Source organism: Protopterus annectens, chromosome 3.part1 (genome assembly GCF_019279795.1).
Source record: "Protopterus annectens isolate FY-2018-M chromosome 3.part1, PAN1.0, whole genome shotgun sequence".
In the NCBI taxonomy this organism is placed as follows: Eukaryota; Metazoa; Chordata; order Ceratodontiformes; family Protopteridae; genus Protopterus; species Protopterus annectens.
Genome location: NC_056732.1, coordinates 475,311,573 through 475,336,194, shown reverse-complemented (window position 1 = coordinate 475,336,194; position 24,622 = coordinate 475,311,573). Strand labels below are relative to the sequence as shown.

The window sequence follows — 24,622 nt, the reverse complement described above, 5'->3', positions numbered from 1 at the left end:
ACCCACAAGTTTGCAGTATTTGTCTTGCAGATAGCATGGATTTTGTGGCCACCTGTTTGAAGTAAGTTACCAAATGAATTTGCTTTTCTGGTGTGAGGAAAGCCATCTGGGCAGTTGTATTCAAGATTGCACCCAGGAATGTAATCTGTTGAGGGGGTACCAGTTGTGTTTTCTTTTCATTTATGGTGTACCCTAGACAAGTTACAACCCTTTTTACAAACGCCAGATGTTTTTTATGTATGGCCTGGTTTTCTGCAGACAATCGTCCAGGTATGGATATATCTGAATATTTCTTTGCCTGCAAAATGCAATTACTGGAGCCAGGCATTTTGTGAATACCCTGGGCACAGTAGACAAGCCAAAGGGCAGTGCAGAGAACTGATGGTGCAAGTAGCCTGCTTTGAAGTGTAGGTATCTTTTGCAAAATTCCATGATTGGGATATGCAGGTAAGCTTCTTTCAAATCTAGAGTTGCCAACCAGACATCTTTGCCTAGCATAGGAAGTAAATGGTGAAGAGTCAGCAGCTTGAATTTTGGAATGTCCAGAAAGGTGTTTAGAGTAGGCAGGTCCAGAATTGGATGCCATGAACTGTCTTTTATGGGTACCAGGAAAAGTCTGGAATAAAAACCTTGTCCCTTTTCCTCTTCTGGTACCAGTTTAATAGCCCCCGTGTTTAAGAAGGAAAGTACTTGTTTCTGAGCCTCTGCCCACTGATTTGGGGGCAGGTCTGGCTACCAGTTTGGAGTTGGTAATGTGTGGAAATGAAATCTGTATCCCTGGAACACTACATTTAAAACCCATTTGTCCTGGGTTATGAGTTGCCAGTTTTTTGCATGAAGAGCAATCTTTTCCCCCAAAGGGGAGGCTGAAAGGTATGTGCTTGGTAATTGTAAAGGTAAGTCACTGAGACTGTTTACCATAGAGAGGTGTATTTGTTATTTCTAGATTTGGAAGTGGAAGCACCCCATTGCTTAGTTCTGAGAGTCCCTTGGGACTGAAACCTGGTGCTTTTGGTGTGTCTGGGTTTGGCTTGGGTGGATCTGGAGGGAGCTGGAAAGGACCAGTTCTTAGTAGGCCAGTGCCTACTAAATCTTGGAGGTTGCACTTGTAAGAAATCTTTCACAGTTTGCATAGATTTAGCTTTATCTTCATCTTCCATCTTTTTTAGAACTTCTTCTGCCTTATTGCCAAACAGGCGGTCCTGAGTTAAAGGAGCATCCAACAATTTTGCTTTAACATGACCAGGCAGAGATTGCTCCTTAAGCCAAGCATGCCTTCTAAGCCCAGACCCAGTAACAGCAGCCCTGCAAGAGGCCTCTAAAGAATCAAAACCACATTGAAAAGTATGTTTTCCAACTTGTTCAGCTGAATGCAATAAATCCTGTAAATCTTTATTTAACACAGTCAGAAATCATCATTTTCTGTTTAAGCAGTCCCATAATATGCTGTTGATATTTTAGCATATGAAATATGACAGTTTAAAGCCCTGATTACCAAGGTTGCAGAAGTATAAACCTTTACCCCATCTATCCAGCACCCTGGAATCTCTATCAGAAGGGGGAGTATTTTTAGCAGTAGAAGCCTTAATGCCCTTGGGCCCCTGAGAAATGGTTTCTGGGTCCGCAACAGAATTTTTGAATAGGAACTTGCGGGAGTCAGGAACCCTGTAGTATCTCTCAGGTTTACTAGGAGCCGGAAGCAGGGAACCAGGGGCCATACTGGATTCCAAAAACACAATGTCTAGTGCAGGAGGTATAGCCAAAGGCCTATGCTGAGGAAGAAGAAGGAAATCCCTAAGCCTCTTTTTTGATTCAGAAAATTCCTGACTTTCCCAGTGGAAATGCTCCCTTAAGGTATGTAAAGTTTCCCCAAAAGAAAAGTCCCCATGGGGGAAGCAGAGGGAATGGAATTCTCTGCATTAGAATCCTCATAAGTACATATGGACAAATCCAGATCAAGTGAGGAGACAGAAGAAACAGAATCCTGATCAGAAGATTCATAGTCAAGCTCAGCCCTAGGCCTCTAAGAAGGGGGGTTAACTACCCCTGATTAGAGTAATTAAATCTTCAGCCATTTTGATCATTTGTTTTTTTAGGCATAGTGGCCTGAACATGTGGCCTGGGCATCAGTTTATTAGACAGAGATCAAGATGAAGTTGGAGTTGGTTTAATATGCAAGTCTGTAGGCCTGAATACACCCTCAGAAGCCGGTGCCTGCACAGCAGCTCCAGACCCATCCAAGGTACAGACACCTGCGGGTTCCATAGGTGAAGCATCTCACTAGTATGAAAGGAAACAAAAAAGCTAATAAGACTCCGAATGGGTCTCAGTAGAGGCCTGCGAATCAGAAGTAGCGGGTATCAGGGGCTGCGAAAGCACCTCACTGAGTACCGGCGAACTGGCGACTGGCTTAGGAGAAGCAGTGGAGGTTTTGGACCTAGACGGCCTTTTTCTTTGCGTTTTTTCAGAATTCCAGTAGTCGGATGCCTAACAGATGACATATCTGGATAATTAAACCGAGAACAGAAATATTTTGAGGCAAAAATGTACCGATGACGGATAGTACGTTGATTTAAATAAAGCACAAAACCAACAGTAAGGTACATCATGGACAGGGCCTAGGCAAAGAATACAGTACAAATGAAAATCTTTATGAGGTATTTGCTTCCCACAAGTAATGTAATTATTGACTTTTACTGACATCGGCAAGGAGCAAGAAAACGTTTCCCCAATGGGGTACTTAGCTTTAAGTTGAAGACTTCAGTTCTGAAACTCAAAAACGAAAATTTCAGGAGTAAGCCGGCCAGCACTTGAGAACTGCTTCTGCTTCGAGCACCGCACGGCAAGAAAGACTGATGTAATGGCGTCGGCTGCATGTTTTATACCCCTGACGACCTGACGTCATGGAAGAATGGACAGCTACCGACGCAGACGCAGGACCCAAGACTTTGTTAATCAGGCCGACTGAGGGCAACCTGCCGGCAAATTACCCAAATGTAATGACTGCAACAGTGAAACACGAAGAACATCAAAGTCTCTTTCTGCTTGCTGGCTCACTTTTTGTTGGGTAAACTTATTTCCTCCATTGCCTGTTCTGCATAAAAATGTCTTTGATCTTCCAGTAAAATACTTTGAAAACTGCTGGGTACAGTAGCTTGAATCTAACATCTGCTTCTCTACATTCTCCAATTGCTAGGATAAAATTTGCTTCACTTCTGCCTGGTTTACTGTGAATAATCATTTTCCACAAAAATCCTGCCGTCTCCAATTTTTAACACTTTTCCCTTCTGCCACAGTTTTGCCAGATCAACTCTTTCTGCTGGTATGATTACATCTTTAGTAATAGAGGTATTGGCTGCTTTCTGATGGCCAGATTTGGAGCATACATTATGTGCCTTTTCAATTAACAATTCTTGATGGAGAATACAAGTCCAGCTGTTTACTTCTGCTTTCATAAAATTAATACAGTCTTTTCCTTGTAGTTTCTCTGGTACAGCAGAAAATCCTCAAGTTTTCTTTGAGTGCTTAGTCTTCTAACTCTCTATTTTTTGAAGCAGCTTTTCTTCATTTCAACCTCCGAGTTTTGCAGTTTTATCAGTTCATCTGAATAGCTAGTTAAATCTTCTTCCATTGTCTCCAGCCTTTTATTACTTCAGTTAATATACTCTTTCAATGTTTCATTTATTTTATTTTAATCACCTCTGAGTACCTGAGTATATTTGTTTTGGGTTTTTTTCATCTCTCTCTCTCTCTCTCTCTGTGTGTGTCTTTATATGTGTGTATGTGTGTCTATATTTATTGCTGGAAGCCATCACTTGAACTTTTTTTTTTTTTGCTGAACAGCTGCAGAATCTTTCCCATACAGTTTTTTTCGCTTCATCTTTTCTAGTGATTTTCTTTCAGGTCCTCTAAACTTTCTTTGCTTGCATCAGGGCAGCATACTTACTAGCCAGTAACTGAATTCTATCCAAAAACAGTTTTAATGGCATGCATTTTTCTCAATTTGTGTTCAGACTAGGAGACCTGAAGTTAGGCTGCTGATCAGTGTGTAGACATCTTGGAAGTCTCCTTCCCGATGGATTATATCCTTGGCAGGATATAACCTGTACAGCAAAGGCTACTGTAGCAGTGATCACTCAAACATCTACTGTTATGGTACGTTTACTTACACAACTCTACTTTATCACTTCTTTAAGTAAGGTTACATCTGTTTTATCTAGATTAAGTAAATTACTGTTGCTGCAGGTATATGTGGACACTAAGGGAAAAGGGGAATCTGTTCTGAAAACAGACAATGCTGTTGGGAGTGGTTGACTCTGTTTTAACTAGCTTGACTTCATGTCGTCTAGTTATGCAAAAAAAAAGTAATACTACACTGAATACTGATGGTCAGTGGAATGGCAGCAAAAAGCAGGAAAGTTATGTTTTATTTTTTCATCGTCTCAGCTCACTCAATTAAAATGTTTTAGCTCTACTTGCAGGTATGTAATTATGTGACACTATATTGTGGATATGAGGCAAACATTTTAAGATGGGTTAAGGACTTGCTCACAGCTCTATGTACTTCAGTAGTTGTCAAGTGTGTGGAGGCATGGTATTCTAGTTTAAAGAAACAGCAGCACTTTTACATTTGTTTACTACTCCATGTAAAAAATCTTCAGATGAACAGTTTTCTGTAAAGTGTATAACAGTTTAGAGTTATGCACACATTCCTGTCAGCAAAGGTTAACTGCATTCAACTGTGATTGGTCTAGTTATCTAGCACTGGTCACCTTGGAATTCAGTTACAATGATGTATCCTATAATGGTCCTCTCCTGCAGATCTAGCTACAGTACCACATGACATGATTCCTGCTGCAGCTTTCTAGACTGAGATTTTTCAAAGCAGTGCACTACTATTATAAATGGGTAACACTTTTTAAGGAAACAGTACTTTACCATCCACGTGCTTCCAGAGCTCTAATGGAAGTTTTATACACAGCTCTCCATTTCCAAGATCTGGATCAACAGCACTGACAGCAGCAGAGTAGGTGCTGGAGAAGTGAGCAAGATTTCGCCTACAAGAAACAAAGCAAAAAAATTACTGTGGCCTTCAGTAATCTACTCACCCATGCTGCAAAGTGCTATGTACAATATAATTAGTATGCGAGTGCCCCTCCACACACATTCAGAACAGATACAATTTAAGTTTATGCAAACAGACTGACCAAACAGCTTCCTCATTCATCGTTCCATTCAGTTTGCTTACTCCTGCAACCGAACTGTACACTTACTTTCTACCCTAATTCTCATGGATGCTGTTTGAATATTGTAATATAGTCATTAGAACTGCAAACCTTCAACAGGCACCTGTGCCAACTCAAACAGGGATCTACATTTGTCACAATACAGTACTTTACATGTGTTTTGAACAGTTTTTTCATCTTTGGAAATCATACTTCTACCTTTCCACAATACTTTCTGGTCTAAATCTTAACTTGTACTTTTGTATGCCAAAAAATCCAGGTATTAAATTCTCAAGCAATCAGAGCAGCACATCTTCTTCCATCATTTATTACTTTATGCAAGCTTGTCCAAAGTGCAGCTCCAAGACCACAATCTGTCTTTTTCCATCATTTATTACTTTATGCAAGCTTGTCCAAAGTGCGGCTCCAGGACCACAATCTGTCCCCCAGACCCATTCTGTCCAGTCTTCCATCCAATCTATGAAAAGATTAGTTTTGTGCTGTCACCAGCTGTCTGTTACTACTGCAGCTTTCTGACCACTTCTGCATACAAGTCACTTTAAACTATTATCAACTGAACCATGCATAATGCATTCTTCTCAAACTCTTGTGCAATGCACATGCAAGATGTATAATGCCTGACGTCTTTACTCACCCATGTCATGGCACATGTGTGTTGAGGTTTAAGTGCTGTGAGGTAGGTCCTCTATCCATTTAAGTCATACACCATTAAAAAATTACATCTCAGTGAATGCTGTTGTATTGTCAGTGGCAGAGCTACAGAGAGAACCCTGGAGCTGCAAGGTGGAAATCTCTCCACTGAGTACTGTGACGTGTAAAACAGAATACTTTCAAATAAAGACATTCTGGTTATCCTGAGATCAAAACTGAACCTTGAAGCTGTGAGGTGGAAACTGTCCATTGCATCATTTGATCCTATGTAAAAATAACGTCTCAACATCTACTTTTGTACCGTCAGCACAAGTGTCTGAACTGTAGTTCGGTACTAAACCCTAAGTGGATACCTGGTCAACGTGACATTTTTGTGAGACTAGTTTTGTAGCTCAGGATATAAGCTTGTGCCTCTTATATTGCAGATAGAGAATAGTTTTACTGTGTGACTGTGGAAGTCACTTAACACAGCATTTCTGGACAACTGCTGAAAAGAGACTTATGCTTGGATACAGGCGGATACTATACATATACAGGGCGCTACCAGACTTGTTCCTAAAGCATTTTTTAGTCCGGTAAAGCACTTCTATATTATACAAAGTACTTCACTAGCTTAAAACCCCCTTGAGTACCCACTTCCCTATAGGTCCTTTATGACTCAGTTACACAGCAAACTTTTTCATTTCTTCTAGCATGTCAAAGGGTCAGTTGCTAGCGTCCTCTCCTGCTCAGCTGGTGAATCTGGGAATATTGAGGCAATGTTACAATTGCCTCATGTACACAGACAACCCTCTCCTCCTCCCACAAAACACAAATACATGCGAGAGATGCAACTATATAGCCAAACTGGAGGCTGAGCTCTCTCAACTCAGGACTGACAAAACCAGACAGGAGGAGAAGGTAACCACACACACCATAAACCCAGTCTCACATAGAACTATCACAACTACAAATCAAACACATAAACACACAAAGACATACTCAGAGGCACTGATCAAAAATCTACCAAAACAGCAGAGGCCTCCAAAGCAGACACCGAAACAACTGCCACCTCATGACATAACACAAGCAACACATAGATCACAAAGTCAGTGTGCAAATCAGTCACAGCCCTTAAGGCCAAACACAATGCCAGACACACTTGTCATAGATGACTCCATAGTCAGACACACTGACGTCCCACTCACCAGACTGAACAAGGAGAGGGTCACAGTAAGCTGCCTGTCGGGCTAGAATCCGCCACATAACACAAGCACTCAGGTCACTCCACAGCAAGTACAAGTATGACTCGGTCATTGTCCATGCCGGTGTGAATGACCTGAGACGTACCTCCCTGGACTACATGAAAAGAGACATAAAGGAGCTCTCAGATTATGTAGCCCAGGCTGGTATGACCCTGACCCTGAGCAGTATCCTACCTTCACCAAGAATGATGCCACAATACAGAGACAAAATGATCAGTTTTAATAATTGGCTTAATTTCTGGTGTCATTCTAAGGGGATCCAATGTCTGTCTGCCTGGAATGACATGCTTGACAAGCCACGCTGCTTCGCAAGGGACGGCTTGCACCTGTCACCCCTGGGTTTCCGGATACTGGCAAAGGCTCTTGCCACCACCATAGTGCCTTTTTTAGACAAGGCTCAAATTCTAAACCCACCGCCCTAGAAAACAATAATGGAAAAAACTAAGGGTAATGCTGCTCAATGCCAGAAGTCTAAATCTCAAGATGCACGCCCCTGAAGCCCTCCTCAGTATGGAGAACATCGATGTCTGTGCTGTGACTGAAACCTGGTTCAAGGCTCCTGAGAGCACCCCGGCACCATCAGGTTTTACCTCATATCATGCATTCCGGCCCCAAAACCCGGACCGTACCACAAAAGGAGGGGGTGTATCCATATTCATCAAGGATACCCACACCTCCAGGCTGGTGGCAACTCACGAAGCATCAGAGACCATTCAGGTGCAATTAACCATAGGCAAAACTGCTCTACAGTTTGTAGCATGTTACGGGCCACCCTCTCAAACTCAGGAACCCCACACAGCCTTCCTGAAGACACTGGAGAGTATAAATGTCTCTCCAAACACCATCATATTGGGTGACTTCAACTACCCAAACATAGACTGGGAACATTACTCAAGCCCCAATACCCTAGCCCAAAGGTTCCTGGAGTTCATAAACTCAAATGCTATGGAACAACTTGTCACCATTCCCACAAGAGGTGAAAATATACTAGACCTGATCATCACAAACATGGGGACAAAATGCTCCACACCGACAGTATATCCCTCATTGGTGAGATCTGACCATAAACTAATTTCACTGGAGATCCACATCCCCCCCACCCCAACAAAAAGACCACAGTGAAGAACTTCTCAAAAGCCAACTTCACACTTCTTAAGACTGGTGTGGTATCCTTCAAGGCCCCTGAGCCATTGGAAACCACAACCCACGCTGCTGAATCCCTTACAAATGCTTTCTACGAGCACCTCCAGGATTGCATGGATCAAGCAATCCTAAATAAAATCAAGACCCTTTCCACCAAAGGCAAGCGCCCGATCTGGTGGACCCCAGCCATAAACAAACTTTACAACAAGAGGAGAAAGCTACTACAAGATAGAGCAAAATCCCTAAAAGGGAAGACCTCTCTGATCAATACTAGTAACTACGATTACTCATAAAATCATCCAAGGCCAACTTTGAGAGAAAAATCGCCAAGAACTCAAAAAGACAATCATAAGGCCTTCTTTAGCTATGTTAGAAATCTGGGTGGAAACTCCCAGATATGCTCAGAATTAGTCCAAAATGATACAAAAATCACTGAACCCACAGACAATGCAAACATACTGGCAGACAGGTTCAGTGAAAATTTCTCCCCTCCCTCCCCCCCAAAAGGAGAAATATCTATCCCAGCAGAGTGTAGCCTCCCAATCATCTCAAATGCCCAGGTGAGAGCTGCTCTCTCTAAAGCTAAAAACACAGCATCAATGGGACCGGATGGTGTCCCCAGCTGTGTGCTACACGAACTCAATGAGGAACTAAACCCACACATAAGGCTGCTGTTTAATCTTAGCCTTACCACAGGATACGTGCCCAAAGAGTGGCGTACGGCAACTGTGGTCCCACTCCACAAAGGCGGTGCTTCTACGGACCCTGGTAATTACCGCCGCATAAGCTTAACAAGCCTGGTCTGCAAAGCTATGGAGAGGATCATAATGGAACTCATAAATAAAGACATAGGGGACCTACAGACATTGGATCCTACCCAATTTGGCTTTGTCAAGGGCAGATCATGCCTCTTGAACTTGGTCGACTTTTTTGAAACAGTCACCAAGGCCACTGATGAGGGTAAGGCAGTTCACACAGCCTACCTTGACCTTGCAAAAGCTTTCGACACAATACCCCACTCGGGTATCATAGAAAAGCTCACCAGCTTAAATGTAAACCCATATGTCACAAGATGGTTTGCAAACTGGCTCAAGGACAGAACCCACAGGGTTAGAGTTGCTGGTGCCATGTCAGACTCCAAGCCGGTCACAAGCGGTGTCCCACAGGGCTCAGTCCTGGACCCCTCTTGTTCGGCATCTACTTTTCAGAAGTGCAGGCAAACATAGGAGGATTGTGGCTGACAAAGTTTGCAGATGACTGCAAACTGGGCACCATAGTTGAAAATCCATCAGACACAGATATCCTTCAGAGAGGTCTCATAGAAATGGATAACTGGTGCCAGAGCCATGGCCTTAAGCTAAATGCCAAAAAATGTATAGTCATACCCTTTGGTAAAAACAAGGTAACCCCAAGTTACCACATAGGTGGCAATCCATTACGCACAGAAGAGGTTATCAGGGACCTGGGGACCCAAGTTGACAGTAACCTTTCTTTTGACACTCACATTGCCAAAGTGGTTAGGAGGACCTTCTACATTGCCCACCTGATTATGAAGGGATTCACATCCAGATCAAGGGAGATCATTGTTCCCCTGTACTCTTCACTTATCAGACCAATGATTGAGTACAATGCCCCATTCGGAATGTATCTTACCTGACACCTGCAGCAATTGGAAAGACCCCAAAATTTCCTCACCAAAAGGATAAAGGGGCTCAAAAATATGCCATATGCTGCCCGACTGAAGAAACTCCAGCTCTATTCAGTCGCATGCCGTCTGCTCAGAGGTGACCTGTGCCTGACATACAAGGCCATGTCCAACCCGGAATTAATGGACATGCTCCACCTCAAAAAATCCAAATCCACCAGAGCCACAAGAGCAAGAAACTTAAACCTCAACACGGATATAAATGGGACGTGCTGGAGGGACAGATTCATCACCCAGAGACTCCCTATGCTGTGGAACAGAATCCCGGTCCATGTGAGACAGAGCACCTCGCTGGCTCTGTTCAAGAGGAATCTTGACCAGTGGATGGGAGATCGTAGGTTTACCCCGGGGATCATCTCTGTATCACTGCTGGACAGAGTCACGGCAAACTAATGGGTATAGTATTCTTCAACCTAATGGGTGGTGAAAGCCACACAACTCTGGCTAGGCTTATAAATGCCCTAGGGCAGATAGCTTAGTATGAACCTATGAACAATAAGAACACACTGGAGCAAATACTACAGACATCATCCACTGATTTAGACTTTGGATTGGACCCTGCAGCTGCAATGCAGAGATGCAATATACCAGGCCACCTTAACATATGGCAGATTTACTGTTCACGTTAAAACATGCAGTTCAAATGTACAGTACTTTCATTTGGGTAATACTTGATTGCTAAATGTATTGTTCATTGAACAGCATGAAATAGTGCTGGATTGCTTCAAAGTTTGAAGGAGCTTCTATCGTTCACAGGAGTATTACTCAACTTATTTTTTGTCTCTCTTTGGTAGTGCTTCTACAGGTTCTTTTTACAATACAGTCCAAGGATTAGAGAGGTAACAAGCACATCCAGAAGGGAAAAGAACCAAGGGGAGGTGGAAGGGAGTGAATACTGCAACAGTAAAGAGAAGGCCATCTACAGTTATGGTTAGATCTTACACAACTGTATTATGTCCTTCCATGTCACTATTGCAATATTCCTTACAACAGGGAGTGTGCAAAAGCTCAGGAAGAAAAGAGGCAGGAGGAAGGACCAGCAGAGCCCTGTAGGAATCCATGATGAATGGCCCTAGCTAAACCAGCTCTCACATCCAGTTTATACTGTTTGGTAAACGTATGCACAGAAGTCCAGGTAACTGCCTCAAGAATAGAGTTGGCATCTAAACCCTTAAAAAAAGCACCAGAAGAAGCCACAGCCCTTCTAGAATGAGCCTTAACAAAAGAAGGAAGGCTCTTGCCATGAAAAGACTAACGAAAAAGAAACTGCTTTAGATATTCAAGAAGAAACAAATTGCTTGGAAACGGCCAATCCCAAAGATCTAGGATGAAAGGAAACAAAAAAGCTAATAGATTTACGACAAGATTTGGCCTTATCCAAATACAATCTGAGTTGTCTATGCACATGCAAAGTGTGCAAAACTTTCTCACTAGCAGATTGCAGAGAAGGGAAAAGGGTGGGCAGATGAACAGCAATGATTAAGAAATGGCTCATTTACCACTTTGGTCATAAAAAAAGGATTAGTATGACGGTATACCCTGTCCTTATGGAAAACTAAAATAGGAAAATAAGCCATAAGGTCTTGAAGCTCAGACATCCATCTGGCAGAAGTAAGGGCCAACAAAAGAACAGTCTTCCAAGTACAATGCTGCAAGGAAGCTGAAGCCACAAGCTCAAAAGGAGCCTTGGTCAATTTCTCCAAAACAAAATTAAAATCCCAGGGAGGAGGTACAGGCTTCCTGGGAGGTCTAATATGAAGGATGCCTTTAAGAAACTGTCTAACATCAAATCAAGAAGCTAAAGGAGGGGCTCAAGGAAGACAAGTAGAAACAGCTGACAAGTGGGCCTTAAAAGAATATGCCAACCCAGCATTGAGCTGTTCACACAGACAAGACAGAACCAAAGGAACATCTACAGTCAGAAAGTGGATCCAGGTTACTAGAAAGACACCCAACAGAAAGCCTCTTCTATGTCTTATACCATTCGTAGGCAAAGTAGTATCGCAGTGCCATCTAGCGTACAAAAGATTTAAGTGCACTTCATCTTAACTAATCTCGCAAAGTAGCTAGACTACTGTAAACCTTCTGTATCAAATAAACTGTGTTTTGTTTATATATAAAAAGTAGCTTATGTGAAATATACATGCAAAAACACTCCCTCTTGAAACATCAAAGGAAGTGCTGTAATTGCTCATGAATGTATGTATGAAAGTTTTGTAACAAATGTTTTTATATTCTGAAGAAGTTCTGATAAGGGACAAAAACGCTATATATGTAATATGCATGTATGCAATTTATTAGTTTTGGTTTCAATCGGTTTACGAAATAAAATATTTGCTGCTTCCGACCTTCTGCCTGTTATTTATTTTGGTGTCTTTTGGATTCTTTGTTAGCCAGCCAGTAGTTCTTCCTTTTCTATCTCCCACTTTTTCCTGCATTACTCTTTTCTTTTGATGACTTCCTGGAATTCTGCATTCCACCACCAGCTTTCCTTCTATACCACATTTCCATACATGGCTTGGCCACAGATTTGGTCTGTAGTTCTCTCATGGGCTGTTATGAGGAGCTGCCATTCTTCTTCAACTCCACCTATTTCCTCCTCTTCTAGGGGTGCTACAGCCCTGAGTAATTCCTTGAACTGCTGCATTGTCTCTCCAGTCAACTACCAAGTCTTCAGCCTGGCTTCTGTTGACCTTAGAGCCTTCTCTGACCACTGCTTGCAGCTGACTTTGGCAACCAGTGGTTTATGCTGTGGGCTGACTGTTTCACTGGGGATGATTTTAAAATCATTGATTCTTCTCCAGTGCCTTTTCCTTACAAGGCGGAAGTCCACCTGATTTGCATGTTGACCACTCTTGTATGTGTTCTTGTGACGGTCTCTCTTTCTGAACCATGTGTTAGCTACTATCAAGCCATTTCCCAGACAGAAGTCTGGAATAGCCTCTCCTTCTTTATTCCTGTTTTCCCACCCATGTGCACCCAGGCAGTCCTCGTATCCTGTTCTGTCTGTCCCCATATGCACATTCAAGTCACCCATTATCAACACCAATTCATGTTGTCCTGCTTTATCTAGTAGGTCCTGCAACTGCAGTCTGAATGCACTCTTTTCCTCACTATCACAAACCTGCTGTGGGGTACATGCTGAGATTATGAATACTGCCCTATCATTACACTGGAGTCTCATTGCCATGAGTCTGTCACTAACTCTGATGATATCCGTCACTACCTTCTGAAGCCTCGCTCTCACCACAATTCCCGCACCATTTCTAAGTAGTCACCCTCCTGAACAGTAGACTCTGGATCCCAAGCCAAGTAGCTTTGCTGCACTGCCCTTCCATCTTGTCTCTTGGATACACAGGATGTTCAGCCTCCTCCGTATTATCATGCCATGCACTTTCAAGCTGTAGGCAGTCAGTGAACCCATATTAAGTGCAGCAATTCTTAGTTCATGTTTGGCAGGTTGATTGGTTTTACGTCCAGCTTTCACTCAACAAAGCCATCCCAGGTAACTCAGGCTGGGCAACTAGACATTGGCTGGCCAGTAGCTTACTGACCCAGGGTTGCTAGGCTTTATGGTGGACACACACTGTCCAACAGGGGCACATACACCCCCTCCCTACCATTAGCATGGGTCCATGGTGTAGGTCGGAGTAGGCCAGGTCCTCAACCCACTTATCACCGGCAACTACCCATGCCCATTTGGCAATGGTAGCATGACCGAATCACCTAAAGCCATATTTTACACCACTGAATGGCTAGCCCTGCCATGACGCGCAGTCTGTGATCAGTGTTCTCCTAGCTTGAGGATACTGCACACCACAGTAGATACCCCAAAGTGTTTGGTCTGTACAATTTTTTCCCCCCATAGGGCAGTACATAGAATATGTGCTGCTGCCCACAGCTCCCTTCATTGGCGAGTTTGAGATGGAAACACTCAGAATGCTTTTCGGAGGAGGGAGAAACCCCACAGGGAGAACACAGAAATTTCAAACAGGCATTTGTTGGCAGTCAGGATCGAACCTTGTACCAGATGCAAGGGAGGCGAAGACCTTAACCATTATGCCAAATGGTCTCTCTTATGCCAACTGGTCTGACAGACCAGTTGGCAATGGAAACATTTGCACTTCCTGAAAACAATTATAAGATTCATTAGGGAAATATATGAGGGATAGGAGAATAAATGAGGGACTAGAGGCAAAAATTAAAGTAGTTGGGGTCCTCTCTGATAATTTCTGCCTGATCAGAGGAACTAGGCAGGGGTGTCCTCTTTCCCCTTTATTATTTGCATTATATTTACAACTAGCAAAGAAAATAAGGGACTCCGACATTCAAGGATATAGTTGGTATGGTAGTCAAGAAAAGCTGGCTTTTTATAGTTGGTATGGTAGTCAAGAAAAGCTGGCTTTTTTGTAGATGACATTATTTTGTATCTGACAAACCTAGAAAAAGACATTACAGTGTTGTGGAACACTTTGAGACAGTTTCACATCTTTTCAGGATACAAAATTAAAGAAGCTAAAACAAAGGCAATAGCAGTAAATTATGTACCCAGACATGAACTGGTTCAGGGATACCCACACTTATGGGGACATGATAAAATGAAATATTTAGGAGTGTGGATTAAAAATTATTCTAGCATAGCAGCTAAAGATATGTGGGAAGAGAACACAAAAACTGAGAAAAATGGAAGCTTTGTTATATGGATACGGATAGTAAGATACAAGCAGTCAAAATGTTTTTAGTCCCTTTAGTCTTCTACATAGGTCAGGCATACTTTTATCAACCAAAGGAGAAGTTGTAGGTAGTAATTTAATAAAGAGCTGAAGGACTTTAGCTGGGAGGGGAGGGCTGCAAGAGTCAAGTGGGATAAGATGATTCTTCCAGTAGAAAAGGGTGGATTGGGATTATCCAATTTGAAGAGGTATTTCAGAGCTACACAGTTAAGACTCCTATACATAGCACAAGCAGAAAAGCATAATTGAAAGTGGAAAGGGATGATAATGAAACATGAAGGCAGCTCAAGAAACAAGGAGAGACTGGGATTTTGGATGTAGGCTTTTCAGGAGAACAACAACAACAATCATTCAGAATATTATTTATTTTATTTATTTAAGTTTGATTACCGGGGAAGTCCACTAAGCCACAAAGAGCCCATTTTCAGTGCAGGCCCAGGAAGAAAAGCTCCAAATATTGCAAGTTACATATTACAAAAGAATAATACAGATTTGTACAGAACAATTAAAACATTTACAGAAATATACATTATGTAATAAGCTTTTAGTGAGTTAACATTTAAACAGAAGCTTAGCCCTTTTGGAGGTTGGGTAAACTGAACATTTGTAGAAAAAGACATTTTTTGTCAAATAAGCTCTTTGTAAGTAAACATTAAACAAGTAGCTACTAGCCCTTTGTAGGTTAGGTGGACCATTTTGCATGGAGAGAGTCCAAGAAAATTGGATTACAGAAAGTATAGTACATTAGACAGCAAAGAGAAAATCAGCCCCTGGTAGGGCAAGACTGTTGAGATTAAGCAACAGAACTGGTAAACGGTAATGATTTCAGTGCAGGGTAGAAAGGGATGGGGTGGAGAGGGATTTATGGTGCAGCGTGACATGGGCATTCCCATTTGGCTGATAGATGAGAGAAGAGCTGAGATTTGAAAATGGTATGGTTTGGAAGGTTGCAAAGGTGTGTGTGTGTGTGTGGTGGGGGGGGGGGGGTCCACTGCTTGGCTAAGGAGTAGGACAGTAGTAGGTGGTCAGGAGGTCATGCTGGTTTGTGAACCTGAAGGAGATTTTGGTTGGATCTGAGTTGGCAGTTGGGTGCATAGGGTTTTAAGGATGTAGTGAGAGATGAGCAGTTTGTGGGTTTAAAGATGAGCTTGTGGGCAATGGTAAGTTGTAAGTAACTGAGGTAGTTGGGGAGTTCAAGCCAACTGGGAGGGTGAGGAGAGAGTGCTGGTGATGGGATGACTTTTTGAATTGGTTGCAAATTTGCAGAATTTGTGGTAGCAGGATTCAAGCTTGGATCGTAAGCCGAAGTGGAGATTTGTGAACAGAGAGGCACCATACATCAGGGAGGGGAGCACGAAGGTGGATGCCAGGGTTTGACGGGTAGAGGGGCTGAGGAAGCGGTTGTGTCTGTACAGGAGACCTATCTTTTGGTGGGCTTTTTTGATTGCGAAGTATTTTAGTTCATCATCAATGATGATGCAGAGAAGCTTGGTGGTGGGAACGATTTCAAGGGGGGGGGGGTTCTGGCTCTGTATGGTGAATAAGGTTTTGTCAATAATAGAGTTTTTGGAAGGGGAAAAGATAAGATCATTAGTTTGGTTTTATTTGCTTTTAGAGCTACGTGGTTGGACTGCATCCAGGTTTCGGTTGTGGAGAAGGCTAATTGGGTTTTTGCAAGGAGCTCACAGGGTGAGAAGGCTGAGTAGATGATAGTCGAGTCGTCTGCATATTGGATGACAGAAGACTCTGAGATGGAGTGGTGAAAGTTGTTAACATGTTAAAGAGTAGAGGGCCAAGAACAGAACCTTGAGGGACGCCTGTGGGTGTAGGGAGGAAGGGGGAGGTTGAAATTTTCCATTGGACAGCTTGCTAGCGGTTGGACAGGTAGCTGGAAAACCAGGCTATGGTGGAGGGAGAGAGATGTACGGTGGAAAGTCGGGATAGGAGTAGGGTGTGGGAGATGGTGTCAAAGGCTTTTGACAAATCTAGGAATAGTGTAGATACAAATTATATTCATAAAGTAGCAGAAAGTATTCAAAGAACTAAACTAACACAGGAATGGAGAAAGGAGATTCTACAGCTAGGGATGACTGCAATTAGGGATACAGACAATAGGCAAGATGAGGCTGGAATTTATTGAAGAAAACTGGCAAAGGAACCAAGGTACTGGAAGCAAATAACTAGAGAGAGAGAGAGAGAGAGAAAGGTTACAGAATAGGAAGACGCCAAGTCTTTATTTGAACTGCAGGTTAGAGATTGCCTTCCCCATCAGTAATTGATATCAGAGTACAGGCAAAGAGAAAGAAATACGGGGGTCCTAAATGAAAGACCAGCACTGGTAGAGTTTTTAATAGAATCTACAACAGAAGCAGCCATAAAAAAAGGAATAATTAGTACAGCATATAAAACATTGCATGATAACTATAAAACTCAATAAGTGGAGGTTAGAAAAGATTGGGAAAAGAGACTGGGTAAGCAATTCAAAAAGAAACTGGAGGATATATGTGTATCTTCCAAATATGCAAAAAAATCTAGAAGATTTAGGATTTTTACCTGGAAATGTTTACATAGATATTTTTATACCCCATGTCAACTCCGGAGAACTTTTCCTCAGGCAGACAGTAAATGTTGGACGCATGAAGGGGAAGAAAGAGGTAATTGGGAACATATTTTCCTGGGAGTATGGTGAGTTGGCGGACTCTAAGGATTTCCTGCTGGATGCACTGTCAGACATCCTGGGTGGGCAGATTGGTCTGATGAGAGAGATGATTTTCTTCTGAGCTATGATACAGAAATCTGAATTGCCTAGACATGTTAAGGCCTTGCTGTGTCTAATAATGGTGGCTGCCAAAAAATAAATTACTAGAAAATGGATATCAAAATCTAAATCAACTATACTGGAAGTAGTGAACACAGTAACAGAGATAAAACAACTGGAACGGAGACCTTTAGAAAAGGGTAGACGCAAACTACATAGAAAAAAATGTGAATTGTGGGAACAAAACATACAAGGGAGGAATGGGGTGTAAAAGGTGGCAGGACTTAAATGAGCTATACAAGTGAGAAAGATTGGGTAGATTATAAGGGATGTATAATGTTTGCAACTGGGAGTGTATCAGTATGATTTGTAATATAAAATGCTTGCGACTAGGATTTGTGTCAGTGTGGTTTGATTTCATTTATATAAATGTATAATTGCCTGTGTAGTAAGTGATGTTTTAATAAAGATGTTTCTTATTTACAAAAAAAAAAAAATAAAGGCAGGAAATGAAGAAGTTATGTAATATTGCTTAGGTTATATAATATTACAGCAATAACCGATGACGTCGGCGTGGTAAATTGAAGATTTACCCATGGTTTGTGTGGTTTAATCAAGTCTTCGCCTTCGTGATTAAATAAAGCCAACTGTGGGTAAATTTCAATATACCACAACCACAGAGTCGGTTATTGCTATTATACAATGACATTATTTAAGAAAATAATACTTACTTCGCTTAAATAATGTCTTTGTATAACAGTGCATTACTGTTCTTCCACAGCTAGTGGTATACTGCTTCCTTGTGTTGATGTACTGCACATGCGTATGGGACTTCAGTTCCCATGCATACCCAGTACATCACTGCTCGGGAAAGTAATCAAAGGAGAAAAGAAGATCTCCATTGCTCCGATTTTCCTTTCTTTTCTTTTTTGTTTTTTAATTAAAAAAAAAGGTTTGGGAAGTTTAGGGTAGAAGAGAGACAGAATGGAGGAAATAAAAGGGAAATCAGGTACGTACCTGATTTCCCTTGTATTTTTTGCATGGTATCTCTCTCGTATGTCCTCTGAACTACAAATTTTGTTTTTATTTTTGTTGAAAAGAAGTTAAAAATTAAAGAATATACCAACGGAAAAAGTCCAGGCGACCGAACCTTTTTCCGTTCGTATATTCTCGGATTTACAACGGGCACGCTGGTTGGGCTGGCCAATCAGCATGCTCGTTTTAGAATGTTAATGGCCAGTCGTATAAATAGCAATATTTATGAAGTATAATGTTTATATGGATATAGTCGATTACTTTTACGTGAATGTAAATTTGCCTATGTCACAAGTGATAATTCAATAAAGATGTTTTTGGGGGGGAACATTCTGGAATAAAACCCCTTCCCTCTTTAAGAACCTGTAATTCGCTGAATAGTTCCCAGAGTCAAAAGAACCTGAAGCACCTCTAGGAAAAAAGACTAATTGTTCCCGCGGGGGCTGAGGAATACCTGTGAAACGGGGACAAGAGTTCCAGTCCATGAAATACCCTAGGCAAATGATAGACAGAACCCAGGAATCTTGAGTAATCTTTAACCAAACAGGAAGGGACAAGGAAAGATGAAGAAAAACAGCAATGTGGCTGAGAACAGGATAGTCTGACAGTACTTGGTTTGTAAGGAAAAGGAGCTTTCTGAGTTAAATAAGTCTGGGTAGCTTTAGCAGAAGGAGCCCTTCTACTACCCCTCATACCTCTGGGAGGATGGCATGACTGCCTACGAACAAAGGCCAGCTTATCAGAGTAATTATTTTGGAATTTAGGTACAGAAGAAACAAAGATATGCTTTAGATCTTGTAAGGACTTATCCTTTTATTGTAGGGACTTAACTATCCTGCAGCAGCACCAAACAAATGCTTGTTATCCAGAGAAGCATCCATCAACTTAACCCTAATTTCATCTGCAAAGGTTGAAACTGAAGCCAGGAATATCTTCTCAGCACAGAACCAAAAGCAGCTGCCCTAGAAGAAGTATCTGCTGCATTTAATAGAACGGCCATCTGAGAAGTCATCCCCAACAAGGAGAGAGCAGAATTATTCCCTTCAGAATCAGGAAGGTCAGAAATAACCTGACAGGCCTGAGACAGAAGAGCCAAAAATGTATCTTGTCATGTGGGTCTGACAACTGACAGCCCCAAAAGCAAGGGTAGCTGAGGTACATACCTTCTTACCCAGTGTTAACATAGTTCTGATGTCTTTATCAGAAGAAAGTAACTTTGTAGAAGGTAGTGGCTTAGATGGCTTGTCAGATACCACACATATCACAGAAAGGTCAGAAGATGAGCATTTACAGAGGAACTTGCAATCATCAGGCACCTTATAGGTTCATAGGTAGGTACTAGGCTATCTGCCCGAAGGCATTTATAAGCCTAGCCAGAATGTGTTGACTTTCGCCGCCCCCTTAGTTCCCTGTGTCTCTGTCCAGCAAAGCACTGAAGTGATCCCTGGGGTAAACTTTCTGTTTCCCATCCACTGGTCAAGGTTTCTCTTGAAGAGTGTTAGCGAGGAGCTCTGTCTAATGTAGGTTGGAATCTTGTTCCAAAGCATGGGAAGTCTCTGGGACAGGAATCTATCCCTCCAACATGTCCTATTTATTGTTGTGGTGAGGTTTAGATCCCTAGACCATGTGGCTCGAGGGGATATTGTTTTCTTTAGCTGGAGCATGTCCATCAATTCTGGGTTGGACATGGCCTTGTAGGTCAGGCAGAGATCATCTCTGAGTAGGCGGTATGCAACCAAGTACAGCTGGAGCTTCTTCAGTCAAGCTGCATAGGACATCTGTTTGAGGCCGGTGATCCTCTTAGTGAGGTACTTCTGTGGTCTTTCCAGCTGTTGCAGGTGTCTTGTAAGGTACATCCCAAATGGGGCGTTGTACTCTATGATGGGTCTGATGAGTAGAGGGGCACAGTGACCTCTTTTGATCTCAATGCGAACCCTTTTGTGATTAGGTGGGCCACATAACACTTTGGCAATGTGATTATCAAAGGAGAGATTAATATCTCCTTGGGTCCCCAGATCCCTTATTATGTCTTCCGTATTTAGGGGACTACCACCTATGTGGTAGCTTGTGGGTACTTTGTTTTTTCCAAAGGGGATGACTATGCACTTTTTGGCCTTTAGCTTGAGGCCATGATTTTGACACCAGGTATCCATCTCAGTGAGACCCTTTTGGAGGATGTCTGTGTTAGCCAGAGAGTCAATTATAGTCCCTAGTATGCAGTCGTCTGCGAACTTGGTCAGCCATAGTCTTCCAGTGCTTGCCTGTACCTCTGAGAAGTACATGCCGAACAGGAGGGGTCCTAGGATTGAGCCCTGGGGAACACCACTTGTAACTGGTTTAGAGTCGGACCTAGCTCCCGCAACTCTCACCATGTGAGTTCTGTCCATGAGCCAGTTGGCAAACCATCTTCTGAAGAGCTTGCCTATAATACCAGAATGGGGAATGGTGTCGAAGGCCTTTGCGAGGTCTAGGTAGCCTGTGTGTACCACATTTCCCTAGTCTATAGCCTTGGTAACTGTCTCAAAGAAGTCCACCAGGTTTAGGAGGCATGATCTGCCCTTAAAGCCGAACTGGGTAGGGTCCAGTGTTTGGAGGTTCCCAATGTCTCTGTTAATGAGTTCCATGATGATGCACTCCATAGCCTTGCAGATCAAGCTAGTCAGGCTTATAGGGCGATAGTTCCCAGGGTCTGTTGTGGCTCCACCTTTGTGGAGCAGAATAATCGTTGCTGTGCGCCACTCTATGGGTACGTAGCCTGTGGAGAGGCTGAGTTTTAACAGTGTGTTTAGGTGCGGGGTTAGTTCGTCTTTGAGCTTGTGTAGGATGCAGCCTGGGACACCGTCCGGTCCCATTGATGCTGTGTTTTTGGCTTTGGATAGGGCTGTTTTAACCTGAGTGTCTGTGATTTCAGGGGCTGTACATTCTTCTGGTATGGTTATAGGCCCTTTTGGGGGTGAGAGGGGGGGTAAAGTTTACACTGAACCTGTCTGCCAGGAGGTTGGCGATATCTGTCGGTTCAGTGTATTTTGTGCCATTCTGCACTAACTCCGAGCAGATCTGAGCATTGCCACTTAGATTCTTGACATGGCTAAAGAATGCCTTGTGGTTATCTTTGGAGTTCTTGGCAATTTTTCTTTTGAAGCTCGCCTTGGATGATTTTATGAGGGATCGTAGTTTCTTGCGGATACTGATCAGGGATGTCTTCCCTTCTTGGGATTTTACTCTTTTCTGTACTAGTTTCCTCCTTTTATTGTATAGCTTGTTTACAGCAGGGGTCCACCAGACTGGTTTCTTTTTCTTGGAGGAGTGAGTCTTGGTTTTGCTTGGGATAGCATGATCCATGCATTCTTGTAGGTGCCTGTAGAATGCATTAGTAAAGGATTTTGCAGCTTGGACAGCGTTATCCCTTTAGCATGGGGGCTTTAAAAATTTCCACCTCTGTCTTAAGTAATCTGAAGTTTGCTTTTGAAAAGTTTTTCACGGAGGTTTCCTTGTCCAGGGGTGGGGGAGGAATGTGGATATCCAAAGTGATTTGTTTATGGTCAGATCTAACCAGCGAGGGGTTGACCTCCGGTGTGGAACACCGGTCACCCATGTTGGTGATGACCAGGTCCAATATGTTGTCACCTCTGTTGGGAGTGTTGACCAGTTGATCCAGGGCATTTGAGTTTATAAATTCTAGGAAATTTTGGGCAAGGGAGTTAGAACTTGAGTAGTTCTCCCAGTTAATGTTTGGGTAATTGGAATCGCCCAATATTAGGGTGTTTGGTAGGACCTTTATGTTTCCCAGTGTTTCCAGAAATGCGGAATGAGAGTTTTGGGACGTGGGTGTGATCTGTAGCAAGCTACAATTTGAATTACAAAACCTATTAGTTTTTTTGGGATAGGAAGGCTGGGAATCAGGAACCTGAGATGCAGTAAAAAAGGCATCCAACAAGGCAGCCAGAACAGGAGAAACAGCAGAAGGTCTAGGAGAGTCAATTTGCAAAAGCTCATACCACCTCTTCTGATCCTCAGAAACATGGGCACAATTCCATTTGAAAAATTCCATCATTATGGAAACTGTATCCCCAAAGGAAATCTCCTCAAAAGGGGAGAGTCAAGACTAGTGGACTCCTCTTCCTCAGAAGCATAGTCTAAGAAAGAAGGAATCTAGGACAAATAGGCAAGGGATTCCTCCTCCTCTTCAGAGGAATCTTGTTCCTTAGGCCTCTTAAGAGGAGTAGAAGATAAAGGGCAGCCGGAACACAAACTCTTTGAGGAGGCTTCAAAGCCATAAGGGTATTCCATTCACTCTGAGAATCCTTAGGAGCAGGCGAAACATCAGCCTTGTAAAACTTAGAAGGCTCAGACCCCGTATGACACTATATAATGGTAGTCGGTACCTCCTCCCTAACCAAAATGTCAGGAACATCCCTATCCCCATCAAAAATAATTAGCTGCAGTTCCCCCTGAACATTCAAAATGAACGTCGTCAAGGCCTCCATGGACATGCAAGAAAACAGATCCTCGTCAGCCTCCGAACAGTCACAGCAGAGGAATCCATCAAAGGAGCAGGGTGGTCTTCTGGGCTTTCACTAGTCTTGAGAGAAATGTCCAGTGGAGATGGCACAGCTGAAGAATCAAACCTAGCTTTCCTGGCCTTTTTCTCTGCAGATGGCTGACCCTCTGAGTGGGAAGTTTCTCCATGGCATCTTTTGCCAAAAGCTTAAGACGCTGGTTTACTAAATATGGCCAAGGAGAAAAGCTGACTACACAGAGTCTGTGGGATGAAAGCCTGGCAAATACAACAGGATGTATGGTTGTGGGAAGCACCTAGACAAAATAAACAGTCGTCTTGATTATCTTGATGGGGAATGTCTCTACCACACTGGCATTAACCCTTTCCGGATGACATGAACCCCACTAGCAACAAAAACAAACCCCAACTGGGCACTTATTTGAAAAACGTCTTCATGAACCAGCAAACGAAGTGAGTGTTCAGGCCAACAATCGAAGATGGCGTTTGGACTGGCAGCAAAGAAGTTCTGAGGATGGTACGTCCAGATGTCATGTTTGTGCCCTATGCTGTATGTGGGGAGCATACGTGTGATATATGGCATACCCTTAGCAACCTAAAAGCTTTGGTATATTGGCATCAGGCCACTCTTGGCAGGAGATCCCTATAGTAAGGAATACTTCAACAGTGAAAAAGAAGGGCATGTCTACATTCTCCAGAGTGAGGAAGGCTAAGAGTGTCGATTTTTTTTATCCTAGCATAGGGCAGCAATATGTATAGGTAGCTTGGAGTGCTGGTAGTTTTGTCTTTTTGGCATTGATTTAAAAAGGCAATTAGGGGTGGATAAAGTTTTAGCCAATATCCAAAAGCCTAGGGGGAACATACATATGCAGCCCAGCCTTGGCAAAGTAATGTGGTCCGTTAACCATGTTCTCCCATGCTGGCAGATACTGGATTCCCCTGGAGTGACAGGAGACACTAAGCCAAATATTAAAATCAATCATCTTATGTTCATACTATGACATCATCCTTTGTGAAGGCAGAATACTGCTTAATGTACTAGTCTATGACACATATTCCAAGAGATCCATTCTCTCTCTTTTTATATAGTCTAGTGAGATGCAACTTAGGTCATTTACACCCACATGGGACTACGATAAGATCATACTGATAGCTGGGGTATGGTGATCTGAGTACCTGCGTGTGTGATATTGCCGATCCTTGCTCCAGATAGGCAACTAACCATTATCTTCTCCTTGTCTAACCTGGTAAGAGGGGCATGTATGTGTCACACAATGGAGTCCCCAGGACATGAGTATTAGGTAAGGTGTATGCTTGCCTTATGAGCTTTAGTTTTGGGGGATCACTGAGTGTACGTTTATTTGAGATGTTTGCTATTGCTTTTGGTGTGTGTCTTAGTGATTGCTGAGAAGCAATGTTGCTGTTAGGTGGCACTGGAGGTATTTGAGATTTTGGAAGGTTTCTTTTAAGTGCCTTAGCATAATACAGTCTGTGTATGTTGTGAGCGGTACATGTAAGGGATGTGGTGTGGGTATTGACAATCCTGTTTGCATGAGAGATTTTTGCCTCCAAGGAAGTTGAGCATATA

At 42.7% G+C, this 24,622-nt stretch overlaps 1 protein-coding gene across 1 annotated transcript in view; it reads right to left on the bottom strand.

The window, feature by feature from the left end:
* Positions 1–24,622, bottom strand: part of TAF2 (TATA-box binding protein associated factor 2) — a 2,150,018-nt gene that overhangs the window by 1,911,840 nt on the left and 213,556 nt on the right. The window contains exon 4 of the mRNA XM_044066916.1: positions 4,939–5,057. Within this exon, the coding sequence (XP_043922851.1) occupies positions 4,939–5,057 (119 nt within the window). The remainder of the gene's footprint in view (positions 1–4,938; positions 5,058–24,622) is intronic.